The 23,264-nt window shown below is 34.9% G+C and overlaps 1 protein-coding gene across 1 annotated transcript in view; it reads left to right on the forward strand.

The window, feature by feature from the left end:
- LOC132748839 (interaptin-like) overlaps positions 1 to 23,264 on the forward strand; it is a 48,738-nt gene that overhangs the window by 21,482 nt on the left and 3,992 nt on the right. The window contains exons 2-7 of the mRNA XM_060738493.1: positions 16,679 to 17,431; positions 17,781 to 17,873; positions 19,104 to 19,235; positions 20,010 to 20,075; positions 21,736 to 21,846; positions 22,153 to 22,278. Of these exons, the coding sequence (XP_060594476.1) occupies positions 16,733 to 17,431; positions 17,781 to 17,873; positions 19,104 to 19,235; positions 20,010 to 20,075; positions 21,736 to 21,846; positions 22,153 to 22,278 (1,227 nt within the window). The 5' untranslated portion in view covers positions 16,679 to 16,732. The remainder of the gene's footprint in view (positions 1 to 16,678; positions 17,432 to 17,780; positions 17,874 to 19,103; positions 19,236 to 20,009; positions 20,076 to 21,735; positions 21,847 to 22,152; positions 22,279 to 23,264) is intronic.

Raw genomic sequence — 23,264 nt, forward strand, 5'->3', positions numbered from 1 at the left:
AACTCAAAAATTAAGAAATGCAGAGTACTAATTCTTGTGCACTGCACTTCTTAATAATGAGATCTATCATCCTATGAAGTTTCAAGTCCATAGCTTTTTTAGTTGAAGAGAAATGGCCCGGACAAAATTAAAGTATGAAAATTAACAAAGGGCAATAACTCAAAAAATCAAAACTGCAGAGTACCAGTCCTTGTGCACTGCACTTCGGGTTATTGAAAGAAGCATGCATACCAAGTTTGAAGTCTGATCAGGGTCCATGCTGCCCTAGGAGATATATAAATGTCCTTTGTGCCTCCCTAGAAGTCCTTTGTGCCCCTAGGAGGTATTTTAAGATTCTTTGTACCTCCCTAGCAGTTTTTAGCGGTCCGGCAACTCATCAAAAGCATAAATTCTATCACCAAAATTATATTTTTTCTTAAAATAATACATTTTTTATCTATTACCTTACTACAATATAATATTAAAATGCCCAAAGAAGTAATTTAAGGTTCTTTGTGCCTCTCTAGCAGTTGTCAGTGCACCTGAGCAGTCCTTAACGGTCCGGCAACTCATCGAAAGCATAAATTCTATTACCAAAATTATATATTTTTTTTAAAATTATACATTTTTTGTCACTAAACATACTACCATATATTATTAGAATGCCCTAGGAGGTATTTAAATGTCCTTTTTGCCTCCCTTGCAGTCCTTTGTGCCCCTAGGAGGTATTTTAAGATTCTTTGTACTTCCCTAGCAGTCCTAAGGGGTCCTGCAACTCATCAAAAACATAAATTCTATCCCCAAAATTATATTTTTTCTTACAATAATACATTTTTGTCTATTAACTTACTACCATATATTATAAGAATGTTCTAGGAGGGATTTGAAGGTCCTTTGTGCCTTCCTAGCAGTTGTTAGTGCACCTGAGCATTCCTTAGCGGTCCGACAACTCTTACAAAACATGAATTTTATCACTATAATGATATTTATCCTTAAAATTATACATTTTTATCACTAAACATACTACCATGTATTATAAGAATGCCCTTACAGGTATTTTAAGGTCATTTGTGCCTCCTTAGGAAATATTTGAGGTCCCTAGCAGTCCTTTTCGCACCTGAGCAGTCCTTAGGGGTCCCGCAACTCATCAAAAACATAAATTCTATCACCAAAATTATATTTTTTTCTTACAATAATACACTTTTGTCTATTAACTTACTACCATATATTATAAGAATGTTCTAGGAGGGATTTGAAGGTCCTTTGTACCTCCCTAGCAGTTGTGAGTGCATCTGAGCAGTCCTTAGCGGTCGGGCAACTCTTCAAAACATGAATTTTATCACTATAATGATATTTTTTCATAAAATAATACATTTTTGTCACTAAACATACTACCTTGTATTATAAGAATGCCCTAGGAGGTATTTTAAGGTCCTTTGTGCCTCCTTAGCAGTCTTTTGTGTATCTGAGCAGTCCTTAGCGGTCCGACAACTCATAAAATTTTCACCAAAATCATATTTTTTCTTAAAATCATATATTTTTTTTCACTAAAAATAATACCATGTAATGTAAGAATGGCCTAGGAGGTATTTTAAGGTCCTTTGTGCCTCTTTAGTAGTCCTTTGTGGCTCCTTAGCAGTCCTTAGCAGTCCTTAGCGGTCCTTAGCGGTCCTTAGCAGTCCTTAGCAGTGTTTAGTAGGACCGAAATGATTCAAACTAAGATAGGGACAGTTTGGCAAGATACTCAGATAGAAAAATATATTGCTGTCAGACACTAACTTGGCCCAACAAATTGTGCGTTTTAAGGATTTTTTTACTGTGTTCCGTTTGGACAATAGTGATTTTTTTATTTCGTCCTTACCTGCAATGCACGATGGTACAATGTTGAAAATGCGATGACACGTCATGATGATGAAAACATGATGGAATGATGGTGAAAACACGATGGTACGATGCCATCGTACTGTTGATGGTGAAATTGCAATGGTACAATGGTGAAAATGTGATGTTATATCGCATTTTCACCATTGTACCATAGTCCAACTAATTGTACTGCGCGACGAGATATTGTGCTATTTTCGTGTCTGGGCAATATCTCGCCTCTACGAGATTCTGCCCCAGAACGAAAATATCTCAGAATCAAGCTTTGGCACGTCAACAATTTTGACTACATTGTACCATTGCATTTCACCATCGTACTAGCGCGTTTTAACATTGTGCCATCCCACTAGCCTAATTAATTTGGCGTGAACGGTTTGATCCATTTTACAGACTTTTTTTTTTATTACTGTCAAACCGTTACGCCTAATTTTAACTGTCATTTTTACGCACGGAAAATCTACCGGCAACACTAGAGTCAGTGTACCGATAGTTTGGGCTGATTTTTACTGCTTAAACCTGAAAGTAACTTCAATGTCCTGTACAGATCAATAGAATATAAATTTTAGTACTAACTTCTCCTAGAAAAAATATTAGATTGTACCTGTCTTAACGCATACATGCGATTTCTTTCAAATTTGTACTGTCTACTCTACCTTTGGCGGACATGTTATGACGTCATCGTAAAAAATCGATTCCGTGAAAGCTGGTATTAGCTACCAGTGTGTGTAGCAGGTAAGTGTGGGTTACGCATGAAGATTAAATTAAAAAAATTATCGGGGGAAATAAATCTATTCATTATTTTTTAATAAATGTTTGCATTATTGAATACTATTGAAAAGTATCAATGTATTTAACCTAAAATGCAATGGTAGCAAATAGGCTCCGTACATGTACTGTTGTTTAATATTTTTTAAATATTTTAGTACATGTACTCAACATTTATCAATAGGTGGTTTGCGTTCTTGTTAACTGCTAATGACTGCCAAATGTCACTCTCGGATAAAATACTGACTTCATTTATACATGCATATTTATATGACAATTAAGAACATAAAAGAAATATTGAAGGAAACTACTTGAAATACACTTCAAATTATTCAGTATTTGTACAAATATTTTAAGAGTTCTTTTTCACCGATTGCCGAGGCCATCCTTAAAAAAATGTTTGTTTGCAGTAACGAGACCGACTCACAAAATTTGCCCCTACTCAAATTTTTTTTTCATGGTCTGGATAAAAGAAATTATTTTTTGAATCAGAAAATTATGCCTTGTGCTTTGTTTTCGTTCTTTTAAAGGTTGATAGTAGAAATAAAATGTAGTTCTTATTAAATTAGAATTCAGTTATCAATTTATTAATTGTGTAACCTGTGTATCGTTTTCTGTTTATCACTGGTATATTGTATCCTCCGTGTTATGTTGTATTTGGTTGGTATTCGCCTAACTGTTGTGTCGTCGTTTGTTTGCCTAACTGTGGTAATGTTTTGTATAGTCTGTTTCGTACGAGAGGTCACTGTAAGTTGAAAGGTTGTATGAATGTGTTCACTAATATTTCACGTGCATGACCCTAAAATCCCCGCGAAACATTTTCTTGCTTAAGTAAAATATTTCCCTTCGCCAGTTCCACATTATACGAGTAACTGATAACTTACTTTACAGTATAGTTGTTGATAGTAGTAGTTACTTATTATAGTAAACTTGAACATCATTTATGGAAAGTTCTTGTATGCTGATCCTGGTAAGAATATATATATTTCTAATGTCATATTTATTCTTTTCCATTGATGAATTGGATGAAATGTGTAATTTTATTATTTTGTAAATCAATTATTTGTAATTCCTTTGTATTTTGTTTGTAGGCTCGTTTTTGTATGTCCGACAATAAAATGATGAAATAGAAGCAAGTCTTCAATCATTTATCCCCGGTTACAATTGTTACCAGATTATCAAAGCATATATTGTCCTGCATTTTGAAATTCAATGTTTTTTGGGAGTACAGTTCAATAAAAAAAAAAAAAAAAAAAAAAATCGACCTACCTACCCACCTTGAAAATTCTGGGTCGGGTTACTGCAAACAAACATATTTTTAAGGATGGCCCGATATATAATACCAAATTTAACTTACTGATAAAGTTTAATGTCTTCTTGACATACTTTATTAATTTATTAAAAAGGAACTTTATTGTGATCCAGTCATATGCTGTGTAACTATAAGGGAAGGGTCACATATTTTAATTGAAATAAATTTTATGTAGAGGATATTAAAAAAAGTCATTTAGAAGATCAGAATTTTCAAATGAACAGATTAAGAGACTTATACATGTATAAGGTGTATGTCTTGTTGTTTCATACTGTTTTGGTGACACTTTTGTTTGTGTCCCTTGTTATTTTCTTGTCTATGGTAAGTTTCTTCCCTTTGCCCCTAGTTATATTTCTTTATTTCGCCCCCTCCCCCTTCCCCGAATTTCCTTTCCCCTTCCCCTGTGCCCGTTTACTTAGTGGTCCAATTAATCATTCATATATTTTCTTTGATTTCCTTTTCAGTTACATTTTAATGATAAGCCTGACTGTGGCTTCCCTTGCGCCCTGTCCCGTTTTTGTTTAGGATCCTCCTGGGCTCCTTGCCAATGGTTCTTGTTCCTGGGTCGTGTGGGGGTTGCGTTCATTGAACGCCGCCTTTCCTTGTTCATCTTGTTTATCATATTGTATACATGTATACCTAACCATAACAAACAGATAATGATTATCAATACAAGGTTCGGAAAGCAAGCAAAGAAATGTAAAGAAAACAGTAAAAACTTATCCACATATCCACCCTAAAAAAACCACCAAAAAAACCGCCTGAAACTGCAAATTCGAAACATAAATACACATGAGTGCCAAATACGGCTCTGTTAGGTGCAAGTGCTCCCTTCCGCTGGTTTAAACAGAATTGATCACTTAAACTTAATAATAGTGAAATTTTTTATCAACACCCACAGATGTGTACAAAATACGGCGGTAATCATGGAACTTTCAATTTGACACATTCGAGCTGCCGTTCAATGAAAAGTGAGAACTAGATAACATGGAATTTTATTTGCTTCGTTTTTATCATAAACCCGTCATATCTGTGCGACAGTTGCATTTTACTGAGGAGTCTGTCTGAAATTCCATTTTATAGTTTGAAATTTTAAGATTTTTTTCTCAGAATTTAAAGTTATTTTTGGTTGTTTTGAACTTCTGTCCCTACACAACTGTCCTCAATTTTTTTTAAAGATAATAAACTAGAAATTGATATGGAGTTTAATATAAATTGAAATTCTTCTTTGCTTCATCATGTATAGTTTAATTATAATTCATTAAGATGTACCTACAATCACATTGTATTTTCATATGTGTGAAATCATGGCAGGGTTATAAAATAAAAAGGCAGTTCAGAAATTTCACCTAATGATCACAGATGTTAAATATCCGACATTACAATTTCTAATTTGACAATTTAAATGGACTTTTAAAATGCAGTAAGATCTGACGTCGGACATCATAAACTATTTAATTTCTAAGTAAGGTTATCAGAATTTCCTTTTCACATTTTATTTTTAATGCTGAAATATTCGTGTGTGAATAAAAGAGTTATTCCTGCAATAATTCATATAAATAACTTAAACAAATTGTATAATAAAGCTTGACAAATACAATCGATTGCCGCCGATACCTGTGTTACACCATGGAAATTTTACAATTTTACCATGTCACCGCTTGCGTCATTTTCCAATATGGCCGCTTTCAATAATTTTGAACGATTTAAAAAGTTAAAGTGGAATATTTAGACTTGTGTTCGACTTTGAAGTATGAAAACTTGGAACCTTGCATAAAAAACGGTTCTCTTTCAGGTAATGTAGACCGTTTCTTTGAAACTTTTTTAGTTTTCGCTCCCAACAACTTCTAATTGGGAAGCGTCCGTGCATAAAAATGCAGTTCGTGGTTGGACTTGGAAAAAGACAGCGCCCGTCCAAAATTATCTCGGTGTCTCTTTGACAAGTCTAATTAGTTGGACTACCATCCCACTTAATTCATCATCGTACCATCACATTTTCACCATCATACCATCACATTTTCACCATTGTGCCATCGTGTTTTCACCATTGCGCCATCAAGTTTTCAACATTGTACCATTGCGTTTTCACCATCGTGCCATTGCGCTTTCACCATCGCACCACCGCGTTTTCACCATCATACCATCGCGCCATGGTGTTTTCAACATCGTACCATTGCGTTTTCAACATCGTGCCATCGTCCTGTCACTATCGTACCATCGCGTTATCACCATCATACCATCGCGATTTCACCATTATACCATCGGGTTTCAATCATTGTGCAATTCTGTTTTCACCATCATATCATTGCATTTTCACTATCGTACCATCTTTTTTCACCATCGTGTCATCGCGTTTTCACATGGTACCATCGCGTTTTCACCATCATGCCATCGCCTTTCGGTCAGTATGACCAGTACACATACAGAAAGATGTCAGATTCTGATACGACAGATAGTAAAAACAAGAATACTAACTAATTAATTTGAGTTATGAATTATAAAACTTGTTATCTTAACATTAAATTTTCCATTTATGTCATTATCCTGTATATAGAACAAAAATATTTAATATATGCTAAAATTTTGCTGTTCTTAAAATATCAACTTGAAAGTTCATAATTATGTACAGTGCACAAAGATGACAACTTCATTTTCTTAAATTTTTGAGCGATTGCCTTTTGTTATTTTTCATGTTTTAAATACTAAGATCTCAAAGATATGTAAATAGAAAGGGTATGGGGTTGAATAATGAGAAGGCATGCATTGTTGATGTACCATTGCGCATGACCACCGGAAGACGATGGCATGATGGTGATATAAATTTATAATTTAACAAACAAGCCACATAAACAGAATCTATATCTTGATAGCTTTTATAAAAGTTGACGCAAATTAACCAAAGGCAAATTGATTTAGCACAGACCTAAATTTGCCAACAAAATGAGCTCAACTGAACTAGATATCAGGAGTGTGCTTAAAATAGGTAAAGGACTTGGTGAAGTGGGTGTCAAATGTGTGAATTTCATTTGATACCTAGTGTTCAGAATGAAATATTTTAATCAAACTTGGTATACTATGTTTACCGGTATATAGCAAGCTTATGTGGGGCTAGGGATTGCTTTTAGACCCCCAATGGTCAAGGAATTTTTACCGCAAGAAAGAAAAATTGTGTTTCAGGTAAATAACTAGAGTTAGGAATAAGATAATGTAATGAAACTTTGTATTTAGCAAGCAAGACCTTCAAGTAGACCAGACTAACTTTGACCTTCATTCATAAATGACCTTGACCTTTAAGGTCCGGACTTCTCCTCATAAACTTATGGTGCAATTTCATCCAAACTTAACAGTACCAAGTTTAGTTGTGCATATCATCAGCATTTTCTGGTTCAATGATTTTTGTCAGATTTATGGCTCTTTAATAATTTTTATTTTTAAAGTTTGTCCGGACTACTCTTGTAATGTCACTTATGCAATTTCAAAGAAACTTTACAGGATTGATCTGTAGCCTAAGTCCTTGCTCATATTTCATGGGTTTTCCGGTTGAATGATTTTTAGCTCCACTATTCGATAAGAATAAGTAGAGCTATTGTAGTCACCCGAGCGTCGGCGTCGGCGTTGGTGTCTGCGTCGGCGTAACCACTTATGTTAAAGTTTTTGTAATAGTTCAAATATTTTCAAAGTCCATTGACATATGGCTTTGAAACTTGGCACACTTGTTCACCATCATGACCCCAACCTGTAGACAGGAGGAGGTAACTGTATCAAGCATTTTGACAGAATTATGCCCCTTTTTCGACTTAGAATTTACATTAAAGTTTTTGTAATAGTTCAAATATTTTCAAAGTCCATTGACATATGGCTTTGAAACTTTGCACACTTGTTCACCATCATGACCCCAACCTGTAGACAGGAGGAGGTAACTGTATCAAGCATTTTGACAGAATTATGCCCCTTTTTCGACTTAGAATTTACGTTAAAGTTTTTGTAATAGTTCAAATATTTTCAAAGTCCATTGACATATGGCTTTGAAACTTGGCACACTTGTTCACCATCATGACCCCAACCTGTAGACAGGAGGAGGTAACTGTATCAAGCATTTTGACAGAATTATGCCCCTTTTTCGACTTAGAATTTACATTAAAGTTTTTGTAATAGTTCAAATATTTTCAAAGTCCATTGACATATGGCTTTGAAACTTTGCACACTTGTTCACCATCATGACCCCAACCTGTAGACAGGAGGAGGTAACTGTATCAAGCATTTTGACAGAATTATGCCCCTTTTTATGCCCCCACAGAGTGGGAGCATATAGCGTTGCACTTGTCCGTCCGAGTGTCCGTCCGTCAGTCCGTCCGTCCGTCAGTCCGTCCGTACGTCCCGAAATCTTGTGAACGCAACTCCTCTTAAACCGGATGGCAGATTTTGCTTAAACTTACAAGGATGAACAACCTTAATGTGTAGATGGTAGTAAAGGAAGGAATTTTCGCTGCGACCAAATTTAACAGAATTATGGCCCTTTGTTGATTTTTTCACTAGATACTATGTAGAAATTTTGTGAACGCAACTCCTCTTAAACCGCATGGCAGATTTTGCTTAAACTTACAGGGATGAACAACCTTAATGTGTAGATGGTAGTAAAGGAAGGAATTTTTGCTGCGACCAAATTTAACAGAATTATGGCCCTTTGTTGATTTTTTCACTATATACTATGTAGAAATTTTGTGAACGCAACTCCTCTTAAACCGCATGGCAGATTTTGCTTAAACTAACAGGGATGAACAACCTTAATGTGTAGATGGTAGTAAAGGAAGGAATTTTTGCTGCGACCAAAGTTAACAGAATTATGGCCCTTTGTTGATTTTTTCACTATATACTATATAGAAATTTTGTGAATGCAACTCCTCTTAAACCGCATGGCAGATTTTGCTTAAACTTACAGGGATGAACAACCTTAAGGTGAAGATGGTAGTAAAGGAAGGAATTTTTGCTGCGACCAAATTTTACAGAATTATGGCCCTTTGTTGATTTTTTCACTATATACTATATAGAAATTTTGTGAATGCAACTCCTCTTAAACCGGATGGCAGATTTCGCTTAAACTTCCAAGGATGAACAACCTTTATGTGTAGATGGCAGTAAAGGAAGGAATTTTCGCTGCAACCAAATTTAACAGAATTATGGCCCTTTGTTGTTTTTTTCATTATATACTATTTAGAAATTTTGTGAACGCAACTCCGGATGGCAGATTTTGCTTAAACTGCCAGGGATTAACTACCTTATGTGTAGATGGTAGTAAAGGTAGGAATTTTTGCTGCGACCAAATTTAACAGAATTATGGCCCTTTGTTGATTTTTAGTTTTCAACTTGTGGCACATGTAGTCCAAAAAATATTTGACCTAGAGTCATAAGATTGACAGAACAGTGGCGTGTGGGGGCATCCGTGTCCTATGGACACATTTCTAGTTCAACTTAGAATTTACGTTAAAGTTTTTGTAATAGTTCAAATATTTTCAAAGTCCATTGACATATGGCTTTGAAACTTGGCACACTTGTTCACCATCATGACCCCAACCTGTAGATAGGAGGAGGTAACTGTATCAAGCATTTTGACAGAATTATGCCCCTTTTTCGACTTAGAATTTACGTTAAAGTTTTTGTAATAGTTCAAATATTTTCAAAGTCCATTGACATATGGCTTTGAAACTTTGAACACTTGTTCACCATCATGACCCCAACCTGTAAACAGGAGGAGGTAACTGTTTCAAGCATTTTGACAGAATTATGCTCCTTTTTCGACTTAGAATTTACGTTAAAGTTTTTGTAATAGTTCAAATATTTTCAAAGTCCATTGACATATGGCTTTGAAACTTTGCACACTTGTTCACCATCATTACCCCAACCTGTAAACAGGAGGAGGTAATTGTATCAAGCATTTTTTCTTACTATCAAGCACTAAGAATAGTCGAGCGTTGCTGTCCTACCGACAGCTCTTGTTGGCTGAGTTATGGCACTTGAATATAAAAAAGGTGTTTTTTTAGCTCACCTGTCACAAAGTGACAGGGTGAGCTTTTGTGATCGCTTTTCGTCCGGCGTCCGTCCGTCCGTCCGTCGTCCGTCCGTAAACTTTTGCTTTAAATGACATCTCCTCATAAACCACTGAGCCAATTTCATCCAAACTTCACAGGAATGTTCCTTTGGTGGTCACCTTTAAAAATTGTTCAAAGAATTTAATTCCATGCAGAACTCTGGTTGCCATGGCAACCGAAAGAAAAATCTTTTAATATCTTCTTTTAAACAACCCTTAGAGCTAGAGCTTAGATATTTGGCATGAAACATCTTCTAGTGAGTGTCTACCAAATTTGTTCAAATAAAAGCCCTGGGGTCAAAATTGGCCCCGACCCAGGGGGTCATTGATTTTCCCTATATGCATATAGTAAAAACTTAAAAAATCTTCTTTTAAAGAACCCAAAGAGCTAGAGCTAAGATATTTGGCATGAAACATCTTCTAGTGAGTGTCTACCAAGTTTGTTCAAATAAAAGCCCTAGGGTCAAAATTGGCCCCGCCCCGGGGGTCATTGATTTTCCCTATATGCATATAGTAAAAACTTAAAAATCTTCTTTTAAAGAACTGTAAGAGCTAGAGCTTAGATATTAAGCATGAAACATCTTCTAGTGAATGTCTACCAAGTTTGTTCAAATAAAAGCCCTGGGGTCAAAATTGGCCCCGCCCCAGGGGGTCATTGATTTTCCCTATATGCATATAGTTAAAACTTAAAAATTCTTCTTTTAAAGAACCCAAAGAGCTAGAGCTAAGATATTTGGCATGAAACATCTTCTAGTGAGTGTCTACCAATTTTGTTCAAATAAAAGCCCTGGGGTCAAAATTGGCCCCGCCCCAGGGGGTCATTGATTTTCCCTATATGCATATAGTAAAAACTTTAAAAATCTTCTTTAAAAGAACCCAAAGAGCTAGAGCTGAGATATTTGTCATGAAACATCTTCTAGTGAGTGTCTAACAAGTTTGTTCAAATAAAAGCTCTGGGGTCAAAATTGGCCCCGCCCCGGGGGTTAGGCTTTGTTGGGCTTTCTTTAGGGATTCTGTATTTATCTATTTTATTGATTTTCCCTATATGCATATAATAAAAACTTAAAAATCTTCTTTTAAAGAACCGTAAGAGCTAGAGCTTAGATATTTGGCATGAAACATCTTCTAGTGAATGTCTACCAAGTTTATTCAAATAAAAGCCCTGGGGTCAAAATTGGCCCCGCCCCAGGGGGTCATTGATTTTCCCTATATGCATATAGTAAAAACTTAAAAAATCTTCTTTTAAAGAACCCAAAGAGCTAGAGCTAAGATATTAAGCATGAAACATCTTCTAGTGAGTGTCTACCAAGTTTGTTCAAATAAAAGCCCTGGGGTCAAAATTGGCTCAGCCCCGGGGGTCATTGATTTTCCCTATATGTATATAGTAAAAACTTAAAAAATCTTCTTTTAAAGAACCATAAGAGCTAGAGCTTAGATATTTGGCATGAAACGTCTTCTAGTGAATGTCTACCAAGTTTGTTCAAATAAAAGCCCTGGGGTCAAAATTGACCCCGCCCCATGGGGTCATTGATTTTCCCTATATGCATATAGAAAAAACTTAAAAAATCTTCTTTTAAAGAACTCAAAGAGCTAGTGCTAAGATATTTAGCATGAAACATGTTCTAATCGGTGTCTACCAAGCATGTTCAAATAAAAGCCCTGGGGTCAAAACTGGCCCCACCCGGGGGGGGGGGGTCATTGATTTTCCTTATATGTGTATAGCAAAAACTTAAAAATCCTCTTTGAAAAAACCCAAATAACTAGAGTTTAGATATTAAGCATGAAACGTCTTTAAGTAAATGTCTACAAAGTTTGTTCAAATAAAAGCCCGGGGGTCAAAACTGGCCCTGCCCCAGGGGTGTCATTGTTTTTAACTATATGTGTATAGTAAAAACTTTAAAAGTCTTCTTTTAAAAAAGCCAATGAGCTAGAACTTAGATGTTTAGCATGAAACATCTTCTTATGGGTGTCTACCAAGGCTGTTCAAATAAACAAATAAAAGCCCTTGGGTAAAAATTGGCCCGGGGGGGGGGGGGGGGGGTGTTGGCTATATACAGGTGAGCGACCTCAGGGCCATCATGGCCCTCTTGTTGTCAGAGTTTCGACCCTTTCATGATTTTAATTTTGCAATTTGTCTGTAGTACCCCTGTTATACTACTTATGCAATTTCAATGAAACTTTACAGGATTGATCGATAGCTCAAATTCTCATGCATATTGGTTGAATGATTTTTGCTGAGTAATTGCTATCATGAGGCGACACATGTGTTCTCCGATTGTTCTTGTTGCTTCAAGTGGCAATAACTTTGTTTTTTTGAATGGATTGTCTTCAAACTGAAACATAATAATCTTTCAGGGTAGCCCTTCAAGTTGACCAGACAGACCTTGACCTTCACTAGAAATGACCTTGACCTTGTAGGTCAAATTACTGAAATTTTCATCTTTTTGCTGTAACCTGGGATAACTTTGTTATTGGATTGACTTCATATTCACATCTGTTTATGATAACACCTTCATGTTTATATCAATCTCAAATTGACCTTGCTCTTTAATGATCTTGACCTTGAAGGTTAAATTAATAAATTTTCACTGATTTTTGCTATAATTGAGTGTAACTTTGTATTTAATAAATGGATTATCTTCATACTTTGACAAAAGAACATTTTGGACAAGGGTTTGGTTCATACTTGTTGAATATTTAAATTAGGCCATCCTTAAAAAAATGTTTGTTTGCAGTAACATGACCGACTCACAAAATTTGCCCCTACTCAAATTTTTTTTCATGGTCTGGATATTTTTTTGTTTTTGAATCAGAAAATTATGCCTTGTGCTTTGTTTTCGTTCTTTTAAAGGAAATTAGAATTCAGTTATCAATTTATTAATTGTTACCAGATTATCAAAGCATATATTGTCCAGCATTTTGAAATTCCATGTATATTTAGGAGTACAGTTCAATAATAAAAAAAAAATCGACCTACCTACCCACCTTGAAAATTCTGGGTCGGGTTACTGCAAACAAACATTTTTTTAAGGATGGCCTTACCATAATGTGAATGTGTGAAAGTTATGGTCAGGAAAGATGGGACAAATTGTCTTAATTGTTAAAATATCTTTTTAAATGAGCAGGAAGTCAACATTTTTAATGGTTTTAACACTGTTGCTGACAACCTGCTTTAATACTCAAATAGCCTCATTTGAATAAGAATATTCCTTCATGAAGTTTATTTTGTAATGAATAAATAAAACAAGTTTAAGGTTGATATTTGAATGTACTTTTGATTGTTTTATTTTCTGAAGAAAGGGTAAAAAATGTCTTTGTTTTAATGGCAAAAAAAAAGTTGTTAAAATTTTAATAAAAGAAACCATTGAACGTAGCTTAGCTATTTTTATTGTTCCTTTGGTGAGCTTTTGTGATCGCTTTTCATCCGTCCGTCCGTCGTCCGTCCGTCTGTCCGTAAACTTTTACTCTAAATGACATCTCCTCATAAACCACTAAGCCAATTTCATCCAAACTTCACAGGAATGTTCCTTTGGTGGTCACCTTTTAAAATTGTTCAAAGAATTTAATTCCATGCAGAACTCTGGTTGCCATGGCAACCAAAAGAAAAAAACTTTAAATATCTTCTATAAAAAAACCCATAGAGCTAGAGCTTAGATATTTGGCATGAAACATCTTCTAATGAGTGTCTACCAAGTTTGTTCAAATAAAAGCCCTGGGGTCAAAATTGGCCCCGCCCCAGGGGGTCTTTGATTTTCCCTATATGCATATAGTAAAAACTTAAAATATCTTCTTTTAAAGAACCCAAAGAGCTAGAGCTAAGTTATTTAGCATGAAACATCTTCTAGTGAGTGTCTACCAAGTTTGTTCAAATAAAAGCCCAGGGGTCAAAATTGGCCCCCGCCCCAGGGGGTCTTTGATTTTCCCTCTATGCATATAGTAAAAACTTAAAAAACCTTCTTTTAAAGAACCCAAAGAGCTAGAGCTTAGATATTTAGCATGAAACATCTTCTAATGTGTGTCTACCAAGTTTGTTCAAATAAAAGCCCTGGGGTTAAAATTGGCCCCGCCCCAGGGGGTCATTGATTTTCCCTATATGCATATAGTAAAAACTTAAAAAATCTTCTTTGAAAAAACCCAAATAGCTAGAGTTTAGAAATTAAGCATGAAACATCTTCTAGTGAGTGTCTACCAAGTTTGTTCAAATAAAAGCCCTTGGGTCAAAATTGGCCCCACCCCAGGGGGTCTTTGATTTTCCCTATATGCATATAGTAAAGACTTAAAAATCTTCTTTGAAAAAACCCAAATAGCTAGAGTTAAGATATTAGGCATGAAACATCTTCTAATGAGTGTCTACAAAGTTTGTTCAAATAAAAGCCCTTGGGTCAAAATTGGCCCCGCCCCAGGGGGGTCATTGATTTTCCCTATATGCATATAGTTTAAACTTAAAAAATCTTCTTTTAAAGAACTCAAAGAGCTAAGATATTTAGCATAAAACATGTTCTAATTGGTGTCTGCCAAGTTTGTTCAAATAAAAGCCCTGGGGTCAAAATTGGCCCCGCCCCGGGGGTCATTGATTTTCCTTATATGTATATAGTAAAAACTTAAAAAATCTTCTTTGAAAAAACCCAAATAGCTGGAGTTTAGATATTAAGCATGAAACATCTTCTAGTGAGTGTCTACAAAATTTGTTCAAATAAAAGCCCTGGATTCAAAATTGGCCCTGCCCTGGGTGTTATTGATTTTCCTTATTGTTGTATGGCAGAAACTTAAAAATCTTCTTTGAAAAAACCCAAATAGCTGGAGTTAAGATATTAAGCATGAAACATCTTCTAATGAGTGTCTACAAAATTTGTTCAAATTAAAGCCCTGGAGTCAAAATTGGCCCTGCCCTGGGTGTTATTGATTTTCCTTATTGTTGTATAGCAGAAACTTAAAAATCTTCTTTGAAAAAACCCAAATAGCTAGAGTTTAGATATTTAGCATGAAACATCTTCTAGTAATTGTCTACAAAGTTTGTTCAAATAAAAGCCCTGGGGTCAAAATTGGCCCCGCCCCAGGGTTGTCATTGGTTTTAACTATATGTGTACAGTAAAAACTTAAAAAATCTTCTTTAAAAAAAAAAATCCAATGAGCTAGAGCTTAGATGTTTAGCTTATGGGCGTCTACCAAGTTTGTTCAAATAAAAGCCCTTGGGTTAAAATTGCCCCTGCCAAGGGGGGGGGGGGGCGGAAGGAGGGGGTAGATTGTTGTTTTTAACCAGGTTTTCCGAAGGAAAAAACTGGTAATTAGATTGAGGTATGTCGGCGGGCGGATTGGCGGGTGGGCGACGTAAACAATTTCTTCTGTGCGCAACTCCTCCTACATTTCTCAACAGATTTTGACCAAACTTTCACAGAAGCTTTGTTATCAAGTGCCCTGGCGCATATTGTCGGGGTTTTGCCATTGGATAATATTTGACCTTATTATGGCCCTTTGTTGTTTTTTCTTATATAGAATATATTGTGAACAATTTCTTCTGTGCGCAACTTCTCCTTCATTTCTCAATGGATTTTGACCAAACTTTCACAGAAGCTTTGTCATCAAGTGCCCTGGCACATATTGTCCGGGTTTTGCGATTGAATAATATTTGACCTAATTATGGCCCTTTGTTTTTTTCCTTATATAGAATATATTGTGAACAATTTCTTCTGTGCGCAACTCCTCCTACATTTCTCAACGGATTTTGACCAAACATTCTCAGAAGCTTTGTTATCTAGTGCCCTGGCACATATTGTCAGGGTTTTGTGATTGGATAATGTTTGACGTAATTATGGCCCTTTGTTTCTTTCCTTATACAGAATATATTGTGAACAATTTCTACCGTGCGCAACTTCTCCTACATTTCTCAACGGATTTTGACCAAACTTTCACAGAAGCTTTGTTATCAAGTGTCCTGGCGCATATTGTCGCGGTTTTGTGATTGGATAATATTTGACCTAATTATGCCCCTTTGTTTTTTTCCTTATACAGAATTATCAATATATAGTGAACAAATTCTTCTGTGCTGAACTAGTCCTACATTTCTCAACAGATTTTGTTCAAACTTTCACAGAAGCTTTGTCATCAAGTGCCCTGGTGCATATTGTAGAGGTTTTGTGATTAGATAATTTTTTACCTAATTATGGCCCTTTGTTTTTTTTCCTTATACAGAATATAATATTTTTTCCTTATACAGAATATATAGTGAACACTTCTTCTGTGGCAATTCCTCCTACATTATTCATGTTTTACATTGCACATTGTTACATTGTTTGTTGCTTGTATTTGTATTTCAAATACAACATATTTATCTTTCATTATATGTGTGTAGTAAAAACTTAACATCGTGAACATCTTCTAATGGGTGTCTTCCAAGTTTGTTCAAATAAAAAGCCCTGGGGTTTAAACTGGCCCCGCTCTGGGTGCCTTTATACAGGTGAGCGACCTTAGGGCCATCATGGCCCTCTTGTTAAACTGAAGATCTAAATTAAAACATTTCAGATGTTCATGTGTTGGTCTTTGCTTATCATGGTATGTCATTAACATAACTTTTTTCCCAAAAGTAGTACAACTTTCTTACTTTAAAATGATTATAATCTTAACTATCAATACACTTTGTTTTATCTTGTTTCTCACAGATAAAGCCATTGGAGGAGGATTTAAATGGTATATGAAGAACAAAATTAAGCACAATGTTTAAACCTTCTGATTTACATCAAAAAGCGTTGTCAGAATATACACAAATGTCACAGACAGAGTTCAGGACCCAGCAGATAAATAACCAGCAGACTCCTGGGCAGTCAGATCCTTCATTCTTACCCCAAGGAACTGTTATCAGACATTTAACACCATGGCAGAATACTGAAAATCTGCAGCAAAATGGCAATGTGGATAAAGTCCTTGAGCTGCTTTTACAAAATATGCGCTTAATACAAAAAGAAAATAAAGATCTTAAAGACCACTGTGCTCATTTAGAACAAAAGATAAGACTAGATGAGATGAGAGTTACACCTACAAGCAGCAAGGAGCCGGTATTAAGATCAAAATCTGCTCCAGAAAGTTATGACAAACTACAAGATACGAGAAAGGTATCGTCACCAGAAATATTTTTATTTCCTGATACGAAACAAAGAACTGACAAATGGTCTTCAGACAATAGAAGTCAAGGTAGTTCAGTGCATGTAAGTGCAGATGGAGCTAGCGGGAGTATCGAGGATCCCGGCTCTCTCTCCTCCGGAAAATTGTCCTCCTCCGATAGAGATTCAAGTGAATTCCTCAGTTTAAGAGATAGTTTTCAGGAGCCTCCTGGTGTTTCAGCACAGTATTTCAACAATGTTATTAATGAGTTAATGAAAACCAAGAGTATACTGCATAATCTACAAATGAAACAGGTAAACAATAAATTTTAAATTAGCCTTTTAAATGGAAAGTTTTAAATAAAATGTAAGATTGCATTTCATAATACAATTTTGATATTTACCCTGGATGATATTTTGTAAGGAAAAGTTTAAGAGATATATTAAAAAATGATAACTTAGTTATATTATATACTGAACAACCATTAGTTTCAGACTTTTCATTCTCTTCAAATAACTTTAAAGAATCATTTATTAACATAAATAAAATTCATTTGATTAATACATAAAGACAATTTGATAATAAAAAAAATACATCATTTAGTAAATGAGATCTTTTATATTTTTGTATATTTTAATACATTGTACTTTTTTCAAATGTTAGAAAACACAGAGTGATACTGCAACAAATGAAAAAGAAATGGATAAAATGAGAAATGAAATACAACAGCTCCGTTTTTCCAATCAGAAATTACAGGTAATTGAGCCGCGTCACAACAAAACCAACATAATGGGTTTGCGACCTGCAAGGATCCAGACCGGCTTGCTCATCCGGGCAGTCTGATCAGGATCCATGCTGATCATACTGCGCGGATACGCCGGCTGGTTTGGATCCATGCTGGTTGCAAACGCACTATGTTGGTTTTGTCATGACGGGGCTCAATTCTTTCCTCATGCTTTTTGATGCGTCTATGGCAGAATGGTTACAGTCACTTAAACTCATTTGCCCCTTGATTCTTTATGGGTTCAAATACTGCTAGAGGCTTTAGATTCTTTGCTGCTATCCACTTGATTTAAGGTATTCAGACTTTACTAATATTTCTGTTTGTGAAATAATGCACAGAGGGACATATGTGGTCAGCTGTCTGTTAAAATAAAGCTAGATAATGGTCATATGACCATTTTGTGTGTGTGTGTGACTTTAAAACTGTACAGAGAAAAATCAACCAATTTGTTTAAGCATTACTTATATTTTAAGATTTTCACTTAGAGCGACCAATTATGAGAAATTATGTTCTTTAAGAGAAGATGAAAAGTTGCAGAAACTTAAAGGTGGACATGGATCTTTTCATGATTAATTCTTGCATGGAGTTCAAAATTTTTTTTAGGAATTTCTAGAATTTTTATTTCTCACATGGGATGATTTGTCATTCCCTACATCTGAAACATTTGAAGAGACACAATATGTAAACATCTGGATTATCCTATTATTCTCATTTGATAAATTAGAATTGAACTTACATTATTGAAATGAAATTAATTATTTCTTAAAGGGACCCCACTGAGGTTTTTTGACATGATGGGACAGAAAATATTTTTTTCCAGATAAATGTACCATTTGATGTAGGTGTAGACCACAAATCTTTGTGCAAACTTTCTGATCATTCGCGCACTTCGTTTTTCCATAATAATTATACAAATTGTAAAAAAAAATTTAACGCTTTTCACTCAAATTAGGCTAAGAAAAGCATAAAACTACGATTTATTTTAAAGTATATTTCTTAACTATCTTTGCACATATTTCTGTTTTAAGCCCCCCAGTTCATTTATGTAAGAAATTCTAATGTTATGTTTTTAGGCTTTTAAACCTCAGTTGAGTCCCTTTAAGAATTGGCTTTTATATTTCTTTTCCTATGATATTCTTTTCTTACCCTGTACAAGAATGATATTTTGACAATAGAAATTATGTTGTGGCATTACTTTTAAGCGACATCTTCAAGAAAAAGAGGGAGAAATAGATCAACTAAAGCAGCTGCATGTGAAAGATGAAAGCTTTGAGTTGAGCTCAGAGAGTGACTCAGCAGAGCAATCTAAGACTGATAGTGATCCAAGTTCCCAAGTAAGTAACATCAGCTTTAAGCACTTCTGAACCACTTTTTCCTCACAGCCTGAAAGGGTCTTTGCATTTTTTTCAAATGAGGAAGCTATCCAGCTAGCTTACAGAGTGACTTTGATTCTACTCAGGTGCCTATAATGCCTGTAACTAGAAAGTGGCCATATGAACTAGACTGTGTTAGTGAACTTACAACCAAAGCCCAAAGAAAAAGCACTTCTGAATAAAATACAACTGTTAAGTGAGTAGTTTTGAGTACAACCAATTTTTTTTAAGCTAGAAAAGCTGTAATTAGAAACAATTATTGTTAAAGTGGTGAAGTAGAAGAGTTCCCAAATGAAATATATCTCTGCATTAAATGTACAATCTACTTGTAATTTGATGAAATTTCCTAAGACACATACTTATTATGTATGTTGTATGAAATATTTTGGTTTTTCAATTTATTGATTTTTCATGGCATTATTCTATCTCTTTCACCATTTACAGGTACTTTTTGGGCTATTTGTTCCCACTTTGTCTGTGGTTCTGCAATTCTGATGCAGTTTTCCACAGTTTCTCTTGTAATAATTGCACTCATGGACAGAGATACTTTAGATGATCTTCTTATTTTTGTTAATGTCTTAGGCTGTTGTCATTCCATAATCACTTTACATTATCTGAATTAATTGATAAATGATTGTGATAATATAGTTAGCATCTATGTTACCAGATAAATGATTGTGATAATATAGCTAGCATCTATGATTGTGATAATATAGCTAGCATCTATGTTACCAGGGATCCACTGAAGCAGAAATTCTAAGATTAAGAGAAGAAGTTGAAGAACTTACAAAGACGAATCAAGTAAGTTTTTTGAGTTCTTGGAAATAAAAGTGTTTTTTCTAATCATATTACATATTATACAGTCGTCAGTGTTGGGATTGTTTATTCCAGTCTGTTTATAACTCAGTTATTATGCCCCTTTCAAAGAAGTAGGGGTATTTGTTGGTCGGTATACAGAACTATTTCCAAGAAATAGCTAAGAATGCTCAACCTAGGAACATCTTACTTTGTATTGAGATTTGTCCAACCTGTAACTTTTTGGGGTCACTAGTTCAAGGTCACATTGACCTTTTATAACAAAATATCTTGACAACCCATGGGCTCTTCAAACTTTGCAGGTGCATTGGTGTTGGCTAGTAGGGGACCCCTTATGATTTGAAGGTCAAGTGATTAAAGGTCAAGGTCACATTCACCTTGTCTGTAAAACAGTTTCCGACCAATAACTTAACAACCCCAAAATATATAGGTGCATTGGTCTTTGCCAGTCAAGCACCCTATTGATTATGGGAGCAGGGGGCCGAGGTCAAGGTAACATTCACTTTGTTTGTCAAAATGGTTTCCCACCAATAATTTAACAATCCATGGGCCATTTGCCCTCAAACTTCATTGGTGTTTAGGTCATTGATTTTGAGGTCACAGGGTCAAATGTCAAGGTCACATTGACCATGTAACCAATAACTTGAACTTGGTCAGAATGATCTTGCCACTTGGCTAATTGGCTAGTGTTTGGGGGTGGATGGTATACATGTTTTAAAAAACATTTCTTGTTTATTATCATGTAAATAACAAGATTTTCAAGATTTTTCAAAAATTTTATTGGCAAACACATTTTACAACGTCCATTGCCATGTTCCATATTTATAATGTAATAGTATTATAATAATCATAAATTAATTTGTAAATAGATTAATATACCAATTTTTGATATCTCTTACCAAACATGCAACATTTTATCCTTCCAGTTTCTTTCCAAAGTACAAAAACACTAGGTAAATGCATAGAAAATCAACACGAGACAAATACATACTTTTGGGGAAAACCAAATGACAAATTTTAGTTAAAGTAAATCTCAGAGCAATAAAAAAAACTTAATCATTTAATTTTATCAACTGTGACTTTTCTATGCCACCTATATAGAGCTAATACAGTGCATATACAGTGTAACTTCAAAACCAAACACCTATGGGACTAGCCAAAAAGTTCTGAATTTTGAAGTTACCGGAATTCAGAGGTTCGGAATTAATCGAACAAAAAGAAACACTTAACATCAATTGTTTAAGATATTCCTTCACACCTTATCATTTCCGGATTTTGGAAGTAGATTTCAGTTGATATAACCCAAATTTTACCTGAAAATCGTTCGGAATTTAGAAGTTCCATAATTCCTAGGTTTTAATTATATAGAAAACAGAAGGTGAAATTTCGGGACCCTGAAAAATGTTCTGATTTCAGAAGTTTCCGGATTTCAGAAGTTCCAGATTTCGGAAGTTACACTCTATACAGAGACAGGCAGTCTGCTCTTTATTTAGTTAGATCAAACTACATATATACTGTTGGTAGACCAATTGTTACATAAACTGTTCCACAAAAAGATGAACAGGTCAGAATTTAAAGCAATCCATAATAAAATGTCAGCAGTATAATGTCCATTGTTAATGGATATACCAAAATTATTTTCCAGCTGATCAAAGATGAAAAGGAGGAATTGGAAAACATGTTGATAAAAGACAAAGCAGACATGAAAAGAGAGCTTATTCAGAAAAATGAAGCCTATGAAGCATTAGTAGAAAATGTAAGATTTTTAGAAAAAAATTCTCTCAATGAAACAGTTGTTAATAATTGGATAAATAATTTCTAGTATGTACATAGACCTAACTACCAGGGGAGAGATGATTTAGTAGTTAAGGTGTCTATCTCTTAGCTCAGGGAGAGTGGGTGTAAATCCTTATATGGCATCTGAACTGGTTAAATATAGGAACAGACTCATAAATAGATGGTTGAAGTAAGCTTCAATATTTTATCACCAACAAACTAAAGTAAATGTGCTTAAACTAATTTTGTTGATTAAAATTATTCACTTTGTCCATGATCTTTTAAGGTTAAGATTTTAAGTACCTGTCTGCAAGAAGAAAAAGCTAGGTTTAGGAATGCTGATGAAAGACTTAGAATAAAAGCAGATGATACAAGGAAGATGTCAGCTCAGCTTGGCTCACTTAGACAACAGGTGAATTGTGTTATGTAATTGAGCCGCTTACAAACTCTATTACAAATAGAGAAACTGATAGCGAACAGCATGGATCCTGATCAGACTGCGCGGACGTGCAGGCTGGTCTGGATCCATGCTGGTCGCAAACGCATTATGTCGGTTTTGTCGTGACGCAGCTCATATATTATTTCAATGAATATTTTGTTTGTTTGATAAACCACTCATTTTTTGGCTCACCTAAGCACAAAGTACTCAGAGAAAAGTTTTTTTTGGTAGCATGATATCAATGGTGCTTGCAAGGGGGTCATACCATGTGCGCGCATCCTCAAAATTCTGATACTTCAAACACTTTTTCAACTGGTATTTTAAACAAAAAAACGATTTGAATTTAATTTCTTTTGCAAAGAAGATGTCCTTACTTCTAGTTTTGATATTCCAAATGCCTTGACACAAGTCTTCCTTTTTTTGTCAATATTTCGCGTTGAATGCAATTTTGATTCTGCATATTGCATACACCCAGCGTTGTAATGTTACGGAAATTGAGAAATTGTCGATTAAACTGAAAGTTTCACACAGCTGGAAGTTATTTTATTGTAGAACCTGTTTCATTAATATATTTTAAATCTTTGTTATTTTTCCTTTGTACGAAAAATGTCTTAAAACGTACTATTTACAGGAAATAGACCTTATGATACTGCGTACACTCTCAAAAAATTCAAGATACTGTGTACACATGTTAAACATATATAGATATATTTACGTTTCAAACCCCAAAAAATAGAATTTAAGCAGAAATTCAAGCTGGAACTTTAAGAAACATCATTTTAGCGTGATTTGAGTACATGAGATCATTTTAGTATTTTTGTCATTATTTTACCTAAATATTCCTTTAAATGTATGCTGTGTTTTGGTTCACTGACAATATTGAAGAAGCATGGATGTGCAATTTTCATATTAATACCCCCACACAACGAAGTTATAGGGGGTATACTGGAATCAGCTTT

Source organism: Ruditapes philippinarum, unplaced genomic scaffold, assembly GCF_026571515.1.
Source record: "Ruditapes philippinarum isolate M1 unplaced genomic scaffold, ASM2657151v2 ctg2245_1_1_1_1, whole genome shotgun sequence".
NCBI classification, from domain to species: domain Eukaryota; kingdom Metazoa; phylum Mollusca; class Bivalvia; order Venerida; family Veneridae; genus Ruditapes; species Ruditapes philippinarum.